This window comes from Macaca nemestrina, chromosome 5, assembly GCF_043159975.1.
Source record: "Macaca nemestrina isolate mMacNem1 chromosome 5, mMacNem.hap1, whole genome shotgun sequence".
NCBI lineage: Eukaryota > Metazoa > Chordata > Mammalia > Primates > Cercopithecidae > Macaca > Macaca nemestrina.
In genome coordinates, this window is record NC_092129.1 from 146,813,297 (window position 1) to 146,829,108 (window position 15,812).

General features: G+C 44.9%; 1 protein-coding gene and 1 long non-coding RNA gene across 5 annotated transcripts in view; one reads left to right on the plus strand and one right to left on the minus strand.

Moving 5' to 3' along the window:
* LOC105474581 (solute carrier family 26 member 8) overlaps positions 1-15,812 on the plus strand; it is an 81,294-nt gene that overhangs the window by 54,739 nt on the left and 10,743 nt on the right. For 3 of the 4 annotated variants that reach the window (XM_071097148.1, XM_071097149.1, XM_071097150.1), the window contains exons 11-17: positions 479-556; positions 6,701-6,796; positions 8,219-8,325; positions 8,406-8,475; positions 9,518-9,610; positions 9,741-9,872; positions 14,902-15,270. In XM_071097148.1, the coding sequence (XP_070953249.1) occupies positions 479-556; positions 6,701-6,796; positions 8,219-8,325; positions 8,406-8,475; positions 9,518-9,610; positions 9,741-9,872; positions 14,902-15,270 (945 nt within the window). The remainder of the gene's footprint in view (positions 1-478; positions 557-6,700; positions 6,797-8,218; positions 8,326-8,405; positions 8,476-9,517; positions 9,611-9,740; positions 9,873-14,901; positions 15,271-15,812) is intronic. The other variant, XM_071097151.1, reaches the window with a different exon arrangement.
* The window catches only part of LOC139363420 (uncharacterized), a 72,322-nt gene that overhangs the window by 22,717 nt on the left and 33,793 nt on the right, over positions 1-15,812 (minus strand). The gene's annotated exons all lie outside the window — the stretch shown is intronic.

A 15,812-nucleotide genomic window follows, 5' to 3' on the forward strand; every position in this document is an offset into this window, starting at 1 on the left:
AGAGACAGGGTTTCACCATGTTGGCCAGGATGGTCTCCATCTTTTGACCTCGTGATCTGCCCGCCTCAGCCTCCCAAAGTGCTGGGATTACAGGTGTGAGCCACCGCGCCCGGCCAACTAGGGCTTTTCTAAATTGTGCAAGGAGAGGTTAAACTCAGAAGGAGATGCAAATCAGATTTTAGGAGAATTCTTATTCACAGCACAGAGCAGTGGCAGTAAAGATTCAAATGCCTAGTACAATGTGGAACTTCTCAGGGAGCATCTTTCCATTCATTCAGGAAGTATTTATTGAGTATCTAGTATGTGTTTAGCACTTTGATAAGACTTGAAAATGTCAGTTCCACAAAAATACACTTGGGCTGAACTCAACTCCTTTTAAAAAAAACTGACATGCTTCTCACCAAGCAGAAGGCCTCAGTTGCAGACAGGGACCAATACATTCCTGATGGTTTCTCTCCAACTGGCTCTGTCTCCTCAGTTTGCATCTCTGGTAGGCGCAGGTGTGATGCTGCTCCTGATGGTGAAGATGGGACACTTTTTCTACGCACTGCCAAATGTAAGTAGAACTGATCAAATAACTAAGTCAACAATGACCAGGGCTCTGGATTGCTCGTTGGTGTGTGTGTGCGTGTGCGGGGGGCATCTCCAAGGAGAATTGCATTCGGATTATCCCCAATGGTTGCTCCAGCCTATCTCTAGTCCCTTTCATTCAAAATAATAGTATCTGCATCACAGGGTTAAGGGTTAAATGATGTGATATATATGTACACACACACACATATATTTATGTATAAGATCTATATGGTGTGTCGATAGATAGATGTAATAGTATTGCGCCTATAGTAAACACTCAAGAAACATTAGTTATAGGGCAAGGCACCATGGCTGGCACCTGTAATCCCAGCACTTTGGGAGGCCAAGGTGGGCAGATAGCCTGAAGTCAGGAGTTCAAGACCCGCCTTGCCAACATGGAGAAACCCCATCTCTACTAAAAATACAAAAATTAGCTGGTCATGGTGGTGCGTGCCTGTAATCCCAGCTACTTGAGGGGCTGAGGCAGGAGAATCTCTTGAACCTGGGAGGCAGAGATTGCAGTGAGCCGAGATCCCACCACTGCACTCGAGCCTGGGCTACAGAGCAAGACTCCGTCTGAAAAAAAAAAAAAAAAAAAGCATTAGTTATAGGCCAAGAGTGGTGTAATCCTAGCACTTTGAGAGGCCAAGTTGGGCAGATCACTTGAGATCAGGAGTTCAAGATCAGCCGGGCCAACATGGCAAAACCCTGTCTCTACTAAAAATACAAAAATTAGCTGGGTGTGGTGGCAGATGCCTGTAATCCCAGCCACTCCAGAAGCTGAGGCAGGTGCATCACTTGAACCTGGGAGGCTGCAGTGAGCTGAGGTCATGCCATTGCACTCCAGCCTGGGTGACCGAGTGAGACTGTCTCAGTAAATAAATAAATAAGTTATTATTATTATAATTAAATCCTCTTTTTATTGCTTAAGCTACAAAGTAAGTTTCATAAGTAAGGATTCAGTGAAAAATGACCAAAATAGACTTCAGATGCCACACCAACATGGGCTTGGAAACTCACTGTGCATTCATGCCATCTGTTTTCCTACACTGCTTCCAGAAGGCCTTGTTCTGCATTTGTGTGAACTCAATCTTCCCATTGCTGCCACACTGCCTCTTGGTTAGTTCACAACACTAGAAGGCAGGTCTGAAAGTTATGCCTTAACTCGGTATTCAGCTAGGATGCCTCTATATACAAATGTGTCATTTCTTCCCTTTGTGTGAAACTGAGCAACTTGTGGTTAGAGATGCCAGGTTTGTTAATTACTAGCTATAATCCTTCTGTTCTTAAGTTACAGTAGGTCTATACTCAGTGACCATCATCTCCTTTTAAGTTTTCTTCATGTTCCTGTTAGCCATTTTTATATAGTACTTAAGGGAGGTGAGAGAAGGTTTATTTGTGGATGTAGCAGCTTGGTTACACACCGAGGTGGCTGTCCCTGAAGCTGGGGTGGTTGTAAATGTGATCTCCATCCTTCTGAATGCTTCCTTTCCACCTGGTGAATAGCAGGTTTCAGTAGAGCACCCACAAGGCTACTGCTGCCTTCTGCTCATACGATTCAAGGACCTTAGAGCCAAGGCATGGAATCTATGCAAGGAGGGTGGAACTAGTAAGCTCAAATTGACACGCAAGCGGTCCTCTGATTCCCAGTAGAGGTCATCTCCAGTTTCCACAGCACCTTTGTTGTTATCACTGTTGGAATCTATTTTAGGAGGGCCACTCACTAATTTACTTTGGATGTGGATATTTTTTCTTTACAACTAAATGAAGCAGAATTTTAAAATTCCAAACAAAAATGATCAGAGATCACTGAAGGGTAGTGATAAAAGTTGGGACTCCTTTATTATAAACATGTTGGGGACAGAACAGCCCTTGCTTTTGGCTGCTATGTTACATCACATTACTTTTATAGCACCTAGTTAGCATGTTTCTGAGTGAGCAGTTGTGATTATAAGAAGATCAACGGAATAGTTGAATTACTGTAACAATAAGGTTCTGTGAGTACTAAGCTATAAATGACTTCTTCCTTTCTTGAAAAACTGTGAAGAGTTGCAAAACCCTTGTTAAGAGTCATTAGTAGAGCATTCAGGCTAGGATCTCAACTAGTTACAAGAGGACCAACACAAATTTTGAAAAACATGATACAAAATCATATATTCAATATTATTCCAATTTTGTGTGGAAGAAAAACACAGAACATACCAGTGGTTATCTCGGGGATAATGGAAATTATGTATGAATTTAACTCATCTTTATACCATGAGCATGTTTCACCTTAACATTTAGAAGGATAAAAATGTTGCATATTGTTTTATGAAAAGATTTGTTTCCTCTCCATACTCCCTGCCTTACATCAAAAACCTTTCAAAAACCCTACGAGGTTGATTTTCTTTTCCTTCCCACCGTATTTCTTCAAACTGAAGGAAGTTTGGAGATTCTTGACTGGAAAGAAGATAGCATAGTGGCAAAGACGGTATGGTGGGAAAGAAGTAATTTCTGCCAACTTCATCTTTGTTTTTCCCTCCTCTACTGACCTGTTGTGTCTAACGGGTCACTGGGTACCCTCAGAAAGCCAGAGTAACCGTGGACTCAGCCATTCCTCATGGTAGGATTAGTTCTAATTCCCAGGCAGAGAATATAGAGGAGAGGACAGCTAGGAAAGGGCTAAGAAATTAAACCAATACAGGAATTTCATGACCACAAGAAAAAAATTTTTTTTTTTTGAGATGGGAGTCTCCCTCTGTTGCCCAGGCTGGAGTGCAGTGGCATGATCTCAGCTCAGCTCACGTCAACCTCTGCCTCCCAGGTTCAAGTGATTTTCCTACCTCAGCCTCCGGAGTAGCCGGGATTACAGGCACCTGCCACCATGCCTGGCTAATTTTTGCATTTTTAGTAGAGACGGGGTTTCGCCATGTTGGCCAGGCTGGTCTTGAACTCCTGACCTCAGGTGATCCACCCACTTCAGCCTCCCAAAGTGCTGGGATTACAGGTGTGAGCAAAAATGTTTCTTTTTTTTTTTTTCTTTTTGAGTTGAAGTTTCACTCTCGTTGCCCAGGCCGGAGTGCAATGACGCAATCTCAGCTCACGGCAACCTCCGCCTCCCAGGTTCAAGCGATTCTCCTGCCTCAGCCTCCCGAGTAGCTGGGATTCCAGGCATGTGCCATCACACCCAGCTAACTTTTTTGTATTTTTAGTAGAGACGGGGTTTCTCCATGTTGGTCAGGCTGGTCTCAAACGCCCGACCTCAGGTGATTCCACCCGCCTCGGCCTCCCAAAGTGCTGGGATTACAGGCATGAGCCACTACGCCCAGCCAGGTGTGAGCAATAATGTTTCTTAAAAGTAGGTTAAATTCTACTTTGAAGCCCTGAAGATTTTTATATCCTTATGCGCATAAATCTTCATTTCCTCATATTTAGGAAACTTTCTTTCCATTATAAAAGTAAACATGCTCATTTTCAAAACTTTGGAAAATGCAAAATAGATAAAAATGTCATTCACAATCACAAATAAAACAACTATTAACATTTTGGCATCTATCCAACCAATATTATTTTCTATAAATGGATATCACTTTGCATAGTTGTAACCTAACTGTATAATTTTATATTCATTTTTATTTAATATATAGCATGATACTTCATTGTATAACATTTGACATTATTGGAAAATTAGGTTGTCTACATTTTTGTTATAAATAACAATGAGTAATTTTGTATGTCTACCTTTTTTTTTTTTTTTTTGAGACAGGGTCTCACTCTCTTGCCCAGACTGGAGAGCAGTGGCCCAATCTCGGCTCACTGCAACCTCTGCCTCCCAGGCTCAAGGAATTCTCCTACCTCAGCCTCCCCAGTAGCTGGGATTACAGGCACATGCCACTACTGCCCAGCTAATTTTTGTATTTTTAGTAGAGACGAGGTTTCACTGTGTTGGCCAGGCTGGTCTCGAACTCCTGACCTCAAATTATCCACCCACCTTGGCTTCCCAAAGTGCTGGGATTACAGGTATGAGCCACCACACCTGGCACATCTACAGTTTTCTAGATTTAAGATTTTTTTTTTGAGACAGAGTCTCTGTCACCCAGGCTGGAGTACAGTGGTGTGATCTTGGCTCACTGCAACCTCCGCCTCCCAGGTTCAAGTGATTCTCATGCCTCAGCCTCCCAAGTAGCTGAGATTACAGGCATGTACCACCATGCCCAGCTAATTTTTGTATTTGTAGTAGAGACAGGTTTTTGCCACATTAGCTAAATTGGTCTGGAACTCCTGGCTTCAAGAGATCCGCCTGCCTCAGACTCCCAAAGTGCTGGGATTACAGACATGAGCCACTGTGTCTGGCCAAGATTTAGGATCAATTTCTAAAAGTAAAACAAAGATTTTGTGTGAAAACATATCAGCATTTCTGGATATATTGTCAAGTGATTTTCCCAAAGGGCACTGCCGTATTATACTCAACAACCATGTATAAAGGGTATTATCAATGCTTTTATTTTATTTTTTTGAGATAGAGTCTTGCTCCTTCACTGGGCTGGAGTGCAGTGGCACGATCACAGCTCACTGCAACCTCCATCTCCTAGGCTTAAGTGATCCTCCCACCTCAGTCTCCCGAGTAGCTGGGACTATAGTTGCATGCCACCACACCTGGTTAATTTAATTTTTTTTTTTTTTTTTTTTTTTGTAGAGATGGCATCTCACTATGTCACCCAGGCTGGTCTCGAACTCCTGGGCTCAAGTGATCCTCCTGCCTCAGCCTCACAAAGTGCTGGGATTACAGGCATGAGCCACCACACTTGGCTATCAGTATTTTAAATTTGCTCACTTAATTTGATAAACAAAATGGTATTTCATTAGTGAAATATATACTGAAATATATTACAGTATATTATGATTCAACATGAAGAAAAGCCCAGTTGGAATTGTTTTAGAGTTTCTGTGAGTGTAAGTTCTCTTAATTTATCATCCCATCTGAGAATGGTTTCTAGATAATGTAGGTAACAGATATGTCAAGCAAACCAGACAAGGCAAGGCCAAGTAGCCAAAGGCACCAGCTCCCATGGATCTTGTTCCACACACCAAAAGTAACACAGAAACAGAAGGTGATAGATGACCATAACCTTTAGCTATGCCTGGTGAGATGTCAGAGCCCCGGCACCTGCGAGTGGTTGACTTGTGGGTTGGGAAAAAGAATTTACTGACAATAGTATTTGAAATAGGTTTGAAAAAGGAAAGTTTATTAGAAGGGAAGAACACTGCACAAGGATGCAGTGAGGCACCTCAGCAAGAGGACTGAGTGCGCTATGGTGGGTTTTCCTTAGGAGCATTTGTGGACCTTAAGGCGGGAGCTTAGGGTTGTAAAACGAGTTTCAGCACAGTATTCCAGAGATGTATAGAAATTTTTGTTACTTACAAAAGTTGAAAGAGGCCTGGAATCACATGCCAATTTTAGATATTAGGGAAGTTTGACTACTTCTAAATTCCTAGATAAGGAGTTTTGCCTCCGGATGGCCTGTTGGATGGTCATTAGGTGGTCTTTGCTCCCTTCTATATTGCTCAGATAAGAAGTTTTTGTCTGCGGGGCCTGTTCAATGCTAAGGAGGTGATTTTCACTTTCCTCAAGTTACTCTTCCTCTCACTGTCTATGAGAGTAATGAACTATCTGAATCTACAAGGGGCCATTGTCAGCTTTCCTGGCTGAATCAGTCAGGCCTTGACCTTGGCCTGAACTTGCCTTGTGTTTTTGGCAAATTAAGGAGGAGCGCAAAGAAAAATGTAGAGACAAAATTAGCCGTGAGTGATGGCATGCACCTGTAGTCCCAGCTACTTGGAAGGTTGAGTAGGGAGGACGTCTTGAGCCCAGGAGTTTGAGGCTGCAGTGAGCTATGATGGCACGCCACTGTACTCCAGCCTGGGCAAGAGCGAGACCCTGTATCAAAAAGGAAGAGAAGAGAGAAACAAAGAGAAAATTTATTTGATTGGACAATGAGTTGGAACATAGACATGGTATTCATATAAAATATCAATGCAAAATATCTCAAAGTGGCAAGGCTAACTTTTTGTGATTCCATGGTGGGGATGTATGAGTTTTACACCCCAAAGGGAATATGAACCAGGATTTATCTTTTCCCCTCAGGCTGTGCTGGCTGGTATTATTCTGAGCAACGTTGTTCCCTACCTTGAAACCATTTCTAACCTACCCAGTCTGTGGAGGCAGGACCAATATGACTGTGTGAGTGTAGATGCCCTGGTTGAGGAAGGGGAGGGCAGAAGGGAGGTTGGAGAGAGGGAGAAAGAACAAACAACAGAGATCTGCCATGGACCTAAAGAACACAAACAGCTCTTTGATGCCTAGTACTCCAGTTTTGTTTTACAAAGGAGAGTCAAGGTTGTTGGTGCAAGAAAACACGAAGACCTCATTCCAACTACGCCAAATTAAATGAAAGGGATTAAGTGGCTACAGTTACGTCCAAATCTAGCAAAAAGGATTTGTCGTTCATTGCATATTTGAATGACTTGTTTTGTTTTGTTTTGTTTTGAGACGGAGTCTCGCTCTGTCGCCCAGGCTGGAGTGCAGTGGTGCAATCTCAGCTCACTGCAAGCTCCACCTCCCGGGTTCACGCCATTCTCCTGCCTCAGCCTCCTGAGTAGCTGGGACTACAGGCGCCTGCCACCACGCCTGGTTAATTTTTGTATTTTTAGTAGAGACGGGATTTCACCATATTGACCAGGCTGTTCTCAAACTCCGGACCTTGTGATCTACCCGCCTCGGCCTCCCAAAGTTCTGGGATTACAGGCGTGAGCCACCGCGCCCAGCCTTGAATGATTTTTAATCCAGTTAATGTAAATACATTTTAGGATATGAGTCTCCAATCCCAATTAGAGAAGGAGGTGTCTTGTCAGGCAGAATACCTGCTGGAGCACACTGCGTCTCTCTGGAGCACAAAACCAGAGGTCAGAAAGGGGAAACAGCAAGAAATAAAAGGTGGAGGATAGAATGTGATGACAGGAGGACCCAGGAGAGGCAGAGAAATATGAAAGGGGGTAACTTTTGGAGCCAGATCCCTGAGAGCTAACAGGAGATGTGTACACTGCACAGATAGAGTTGCTATTCCAGAAGGAGGCATAACACTTCAAACAGGATGGAAGAGAATAAGGAAACGTTGAGTACAGATACTGACAAGTGGCAGGTGGTGAGGAAAGTAGATATTTAAGGGAATTTCAGCCTATTTTTCTTCTGTGTAGATGAAGTAATGGAGAAGGTGCTGGGGTAGGGACTTGAAAAGGATGGTAAAGATTTGCAACAACACTTATAGGTCTTAAAATAGCAACTACCATTTGGTGAATATGCTAGTTGGTTTTGCAAATGGTATTCCTAATCTCAACAAAGCCTATAAAGTAGACATTATTACTATTTTGCACATGAGGAAATTGAAGTTTTGAGAGAGATTTGAAGACAGAGGCGACCAGGGATGCATAAAAGAATTGCTAGGCATCCTTGAGGGCCCCAGTTCATGTGGCTATGGAATATTTCTCTAAAGCCCAGGTGTAGTAAGGGAGAGGGTAAAGGTGAGTTGAGAAACAGGACTGATCATTTTCTCAGTTGTACTTGTTTCCATAATCTTCCTTTTTCCCTCATTCCCTTTTCCACAAGGCTCTTTGGATGATGACATTTTCATCTTCAATTTTCCTGGGACTGGACATTGGACTAATTATCTCAGTAGTTTCTGCTTTCTTCATCACCAGTGTTCGTTCACACAGGTACTTTGCCTCAGGTAATAGGAGGTTAATAAGGCAAGGTAAGGCAACTCTGACCTAAAGGCAAGTACATTTCCTTTCAGAGCTAAGATTCTTCTCCTGGGTCAAATACCTAACACCAACATTTATAGAAGCGTCAATGATTATCGGGAGGTAAGAATCCAAATCGGTCCTATTTCTCTGCCTAAGGGATAGGGTGGGCCCCACCTCATGCTCAGTTTTTCTACAAAATCCCTTGCCATTGTTTCCTGCACTGCAGATACACATTTACAAAGGAGAGGGATGTGATGTACACTGGTAGAGATGGGTCCTTTGGTTTTGTTTTTTTTTTGGAGACAGAGTCTTGCTCTGTCACCCAAGCTGGATAGTGTAGTGGCTCAATCTCGGTTCACTGCAACCTCCACCTCCCAGGTTCAAGAAATTCTCCTGCCTCAGCATCCCCAGTAGCTGGGATTACAGGCATGCCCCATCATACCCTGCTAATTTTTTGTATTTTAGTAGAGATGGGGCTTCACCATGTTGCCCAAGCTGGTCTTGGACTCCTGAGCTCAGGCAATCTGCTTGCCTCAGCCTTCCAGAGTGCTAGGATTACAGGCATGACTCACCACGCCCGGCCAAGACGGGCTCTTAAGTAGCTAAATTCTTATAGTATTGCAGCCAGTTAAAGATTATTAGTAAATGTACTTTAAGGAGAGTTTGGCCAAGAAAAAGAAAGGAGTAAGGAAATGGAGGGAGAAAGAAGACAGCAGGAAAAGCAGAGGGTGAAAATGGGAGGAAATAATTTTCTAGTTCTTGTCTCTAATAAAGAATAATACAGGCCGGGTGCGTTGGCTCATACCTGTAATTCCAGCACTTTGGGAGGCCAAGCGTTTGAGACCAGTGTGGCTAACATGGTGAAACCCCGTCTCTACTAAAAATGCAAAAATTAGCAGGGCGTGACGGCAGGTGCCTGTAATCTCAGCTACTCAGGAGGCTGAGGCAGGAGAATTGCTTGAACCCGAGAGGTGGAAGTTGCAGTGAGCCAAGATCACGCCATTGCACTCCAGCCTGGGCGACACAGTGAGACTCTGTCTCAAAAAAACAAAATAAAAAATAAAAAAGAAGAATACAGACTCTAGGAGCTTCTAAGGATATATTATTCTTGCTCCATAAAAGAACTGAGAAATTTCCCTCAACTTCACATTTTGTCTTGCAGATCATCACCATTCCTGGGGTGAAAATCTTCCAGTGCTGCAGCTCAATTACATTTGTAAATGTTTACTACCTAAAGCATAAGCTGTTAAAAGAGGTAACTGCCCTCCTGCCCACCTTTCTTTCTTGACCTGCCCATCTGCCCCCCCGCACTGGCATCCCTCTCCCACTCTTTCACCTTCTGTTCCACCATTCTCCCTCTGGATGAAACCTCTCATGTCTTTCAGGTTGGTATGGTAAGGGTGCCTCTTAAAGAAGAAGAAATTTTCAGCTTGTTTAATTCAAGTGACACCAGCCTACAGGGAGAAAAGATTTGCAGGTGCTTCTGCAACTGTGATGATCTGGAGCCACTGCCCAGGGTTAGAAATGCCTTTTCTTTCCTGTATTTTTCTCCATACTTTATAAAGAAGTACACTAGTCATTTCTTAAAAAAAAAAAAAAAAAAGTCAAAACCACTAGGGGATTTTGACTTTTAGATGGACCATGGAGAATTCAGAAATTAAGATAGAAGGTTCCTCTCACCTTGGCAGCTTGACTGGAAAAAAAAAAAAAAAAGGCACAAAGATCCCCCTTGAGGTTCAGGTTTTCACATGAAAGTAGGTGGGAAGTGTTCTGACTTCTACTGGATGACCAGTGACCAGAATACAGTTTGCCTGTTGAGACTGAAATAGTTGTACCTATTTCCCTGGCTTTTAGCTGCCTAGCTTTAGATTTCTGAAAATAAGTGACTTAAAGATTGTTTTCTGATTCCAACTAGGGCAGGGTCAAGGTTGCTGTACTTCTCAAGGATCTGCCAGGGTCTCCTGATGTCTTCCTGTGGCCAAGAAAATGATGATGGGAGATAGGGGGAAAGGAGCGGGGAGGATGAGCACAGGCTGCTATTTCAGAAGGGAATTTTACAGCATTTGAAGGTTATTTTCACTGATGAGAATTACAGAGTGTTCGTTATTTCCAACCTGGACTTGGTATAAGCAGTCCCTTCCCTCAGAGCAGGATTGCTCATTTCTAGCTTTTGGGTATTTCGGCAATCACCTAGTCTATAGCGCGCGCTCTGGAGGGGTGGCTCTCTCTATACACACAGATTTATATCCTCCCCCACAACACACACACACAAACGCCTCCACCTGCCACGCAGGTGCTTGCAAAACCCTAAGCATCCACTCTTGTTCCCACACATTCTAATGGAGCATAGGTTCTACTGAGCTACTGAGACGGGGTTTCACCATGTTGGCCAGGCTAGTCTCGAACTCCTGACCTCAGACGATCCACCCGCCTCAGCCTCCCAAAGTGCTGGGATGACAGGTGTGAGCCACCACACCTGGCTTGTTTATTTTCTTACATAATAGTGATATATCTTAAAATTGACAAAATAGCATAGTGAATCATGCAATATAGCACATAGCTGTCTTTTAAATTGTATGTTTAGATTCTAACAGCCCTGAGTAGCTGGGATTACAGGTATGTGCCACCACGCCTGGCTAATTTTGTATTTTTAGTAGAGATGGGGTTTCACCATATTGGTCAGGCTGGTCTTGAGCTCCAGACCTCAGGTGATCCACCCACCTTGGCCTCCCAAAGTGCTGGGATTACAGGTGTGAGTCACCACGCCCAGCTAGATTCTAACAGCTCTTAAGACTTCAAGTAAGGGGAGATTGGCATAAGCACAAAAGCCAGAAAAACTTTATAGTAGCAACGGACTATGCTGGGAAATTTATGAGAGAATTTTGGATTGATGTTGGGTAGGAAAGAAAAAGGATTCCCAGTCCATGGACAGGCTTGGACAGACACCAAGGTAGAAATAAATGTGGGGCTCTTAGGATAACAGACTTAGCCTGGGAAGTAAGGTCAGGAAGATAAGACATGAGGGGATTGTAAGAAAGATAAGAACGTAGAGTAGGCTGGGCACGGTGGCTTACGCCTGTAATCCCAGCACTTTGGGAGGCCGAGGCGGGCAGATTACAAGGTCAGGAGATCGAGACCATCCTGGCTAACACAGTGACACCCCGTCTTTACTAAAGAATACAAAAAATTAGCCGGGTGTAGTGGTGAGCGCCTATAGTCCCAGCTACTCAGGAGGCTGAGGCAGGAGAATGGCGTGAACCCAGGAGGCGGCGGAGCTTGCAGTGGGCAGAGATCACGCCACTGCACTCCAGCCTGGGTGACAGGGCGAGACTCCGTCTCAAAAAAAAAAAAAAAAAAAAAAGAATGTAGAGTAGATGAAGGAGAGAAAAGAAGGATCTCAGACGGCTGGGCATGGTGGCTCACGCCTATAATCCCAGAACTTTGAGAGGCCAAGGCAGGCAGATCACCTGAGGTCAGGAGTTCGAAACTAGCCTGGCCAACATGGTGAAACCCCGTCTCTACTAAAAATACAAAATTAGCTGGGCGTAGTGGCCCGTGCCTGTAATCCCAGCTACTCGGGAGGCTGAGGCAGGAGAATTGCTTGAACCCAGGAGGCGGAAGTTCAGTGAGCCAGAATCTGTGCCATTGCACTCCAGCCTGGGCGACAAGAGCGAAACTCCGTCTCAAAACCAAAACAAACAAAAAAAGGTGGCTCTCAGAGAATTCCCTCTGCCTAGAGGAGCTCACATCTCCCTGCCACTGAACCAACCCTGGCCTGTTCCCCAAATGCCTGGCCCCAGTGACCTTGGGAACAGCTCTCTCCTTTGAACTGCAAACTGCAGCATTAGCATCTATCCACCTTTTCTTTTCTTTTCTGCTATACAATATATACTACCTCATATTGTTTTTAGCTTTAAATTTTTAAAATTTATTTAACAAGAAACATTGTTAGAATAACATTAAAAAAAAAAATTAGAAACATCGCCCAGAATTACAACACTCTAGCAAAGGAATTCTTCTCATTATTCCATGTGCCTTATAGTTCTCGTCCATATATATTCTTACTTATCATTTTTTTGTGAGACGGAGTTTTGCTCTTGTTACCCAGGCTGGAGTGCGACAGCGCAACCTTGGCTCACCACAAACTCTACTTCCTGGGTTCAAGCAATTTTCCTGCCTCAGCCTCCCAAGTAGCTGGGATTACAGGCATTCACCACCCCCACCCGTCTAATTTCTTTTGGTTTTTTTTGTTTTTTTTTTTTTTTTTTGAGACGGAGTCTCGCTCTGTGGCCCAGGCTGGAGTGCAGTGGCTGGATCTCAGCTCACTGCAAGCTCCGCCTCCCAGGTTCACGCCGTTCTCCTGCCTCAGCCTCCCGAATAGCTGGGACTACAGGCGCCCGCCACCTCACCCGACTAGTTTTTTGTATTTTTAGTAGAGACGGGGTTTCACCGTGTTAGCCAGAATGGTCTCGATCTCCAGACCTCATGATCCACCCGTTTCGGCCTCCCAAAGTGCTGGGATTACAGGATGGAGCCACCGCGCCCGGCCTAATTTTGTATTTTTAATAGAGATGTGGTTTCTCCATGTTGGTCAGGCTGGTCTCGAACCCCCAACCTCAGGTGATCTGCCTGCCTTGGCCTCCCACAGTGCTTGGCTTACAGACGTGAGCCACCCACCCACCCCCCAGCATTTTTTTTTTTTTTGAGATGGAGTGTCACTCTTGTTGCCCAGCTGGAGTGCAATGGCACAATTTCAGCTCACTGCGACCTCTGCCTTCTGGGTTCAAGCGATTCTCCTGCCTCAGCCTCCTAAGTAGCTGGGATTACAGGCATGCATCACCACGCCCGGCTAATTTTGTATTTTTAGTAGAGATGGGGTTTCGCTATGTTGGTCAGGCTGGTCTCAAACTCCTGACCTCAGATGATCCACCCACCTCAGCCTCCCAAAGTTCTGGGATTACAGGCGTGAGCCACCGTGCCTGGCCTTACTTACCCCTTTAATGAACAGGTGCATACTGCCAGGTAGAGTCTGGAGTCGAAGCAGGCCCTGGAAGAGGGGGTGGGAATTTGGGGAACAAGAGATACGAGAAATGGAGACAAGACAGTGCTCTGATCAAGTCTCGTTTAATGGCGGTAATGCAGTGCCTTATATACACTTGGAGGGAAAGGGGTTTGGGCCAGAGGCAGAGATGATCTCATCGCAGAGGGCGTGACCAAGTAGGTATTGGTTTCTCTGGTCGAACGTCATGTTGCACCTGCGCTGTCAGGTAGTAATTTTCGCGGGCGCGGGAAAAATGGGTGAAGAAGAAGCAGGAAGAGCGCCATCTTTTATGAGGTATTAATACAGGGAAAAAAGGCAAAGATAGGGAGAAGGTGTGGGGTGGAAACGAACATAGCTCAGGCGTCTTCAATCGTCAGCTACTACTCGCTATGGCCGGGGCATGCAGCTCCGGACAGTCTGGTTCCTGTGAATGCAGAGTCTACATTTTCATCCTGCACATCGTTGTGTTCCTGGTCCTTGGTACTGTCCTTAAGCTATAGCAGGCAGTCTGGGCCTTTAGGAGATTGATGCAGTGGTAAAGACAGCCTTGCTCATGTAATTTTTTTTTTTTTTTTTTTTTTTTTTTTTTGAGATAAGGTCTTGCTCTGTTGCTCAATCTGGAGTGTAGTGGTGTGGTCACAGCTCACTGCAGCCTCGACCTCCCAGGCTCAAGCGATCCTCTCACCTCAGCCTCCCGAGTACCTGGGACCATAGGCGTGTGCCAGCTTTCTTTTCTTTTTTTTTGGCGGGGGGTGGGGGGCAGGGCGCAACAGGGTCTCACTCTGTCACCCAGGCTGGAGTGTGCATTGGTGCAATCTTGGCTCACTGCAACCTTCACCTCCCAGGCTCAAGCAATCCTCCCACCTCAGCCTCCCCAGTAGGTGGGACTACAGGCTCACCAACACACCCAGCTTTTTTTTTTTTTTTTTTTTGTATTTTTTGTAGAGACAGGTTTTTGCCGTGTTGCCCAGGGTGGTTTCGAACTGCTGAGCTCAAGGGATCCACCTGCTTCGACCTTCCAAAGTGCTAGAATTATAGGCTTGAGCCATCGCACCCAGGCTTCAAGTGCTTTTTGTCTTCTTAAGGAAGTCTGAAAGGAGATTGTTGCACTGATAAAGGAAGGGGATGCTGAGACGAGGGACTGATGGGGAAAAAATACTTCACACAAAGTATTAGTAGGCACTGGAGACTAACTAGGACCCAAGGATGAGGTAAAGGGGTAAAACAAAGATGTTTTAAGTCTGACTCACTGGGACAGTGATGAACATCAGAAGTTGGGAGGGGGGTGTCGTGGGTGGTGAAGATGAGGAAAGATGACTGCGGTGGCTTCAGTTGTGAGCTTGAAGTGACAGATATCCAAGTAAAAAATGTACAGTACCTACTCTCAGGAGAAGTTTCATGAGAGAGGGACATGAGCTGGCAGAGACAAGAAATAGCATCGTTGCAAGTCCTTCCGGCCCTTGTTGGTGTCTTACCACAGCCCTCCCTTAACTCTGTCGTCCCAGATTCTTTACACAGAGCGATTTGAAAATAAACTGGATCCCGACGCATCCTCTGTTAACCTGATTCACTGCTCACATTTTGAGAGCGTGAACACAAGCCAAACTGCATCTGAAGACCAAGTGCCATACACGGTATCATCCATGTCTCAGAAGAATCAAGGGCAACAATATGAGGAGGTGGAGAAAGTTTGGCTTCCTAATAACTCATCAAGAAACAGCTCGCCAGGACTGCCTGATGTGGCAGAAAGCCGGGGAAGGAGATCACTCATCCCTTACTCAGATGCGTCTCTACTGCCCAGTGTCCACACCATCATCCTGGATTTCTCCATGGTACACTATGTGGATTCACAGGGGTTAGTCGTATTAAGACAGGTAAGTACTGGGGAGGCCTTGGCAGGAGCTCTGATCCCCCTCCTACCATCCCAACCCCATCCTGATCCTGACTGAATTCTGTTAGTCATTGATCAGCTGTTATGTGACTGCTAGGCCACCAGAATCTTGGACACTGAAGGCAGTATAAGGTCAATCAAAATAAAAATACAATGAACCAATTCCTGGTTTTTTTTTTTTTTGAGATAGAATGAACCAACTCCTTTTTTTTTTTTTTTTGAGACAGAGCCTTGCTCTGTTGCCCAGGCTGGACTGTAGTGGCGCAATCTCGGCTCACTACAACCTCTGCCTCCCAGGTTCAAGAGATTCTCCTGCCTCAGCCTCCTGAGTAGCTGGAACTACAGGCATGTGTCACCACGTCCTGCTAATTTTTGTATTTTTGGTAGAGACGAGGTTTCACCACGTTGGCCAGGCTGGTCTGAAACTCCTAACCTCAAGTGATCTGCCCGCCTTGGCCTACCAAAATTCTGGGATTACAGGTGTGAGCCACCACGCCCAGCCTAAAATGAACCAATTCTGATGTA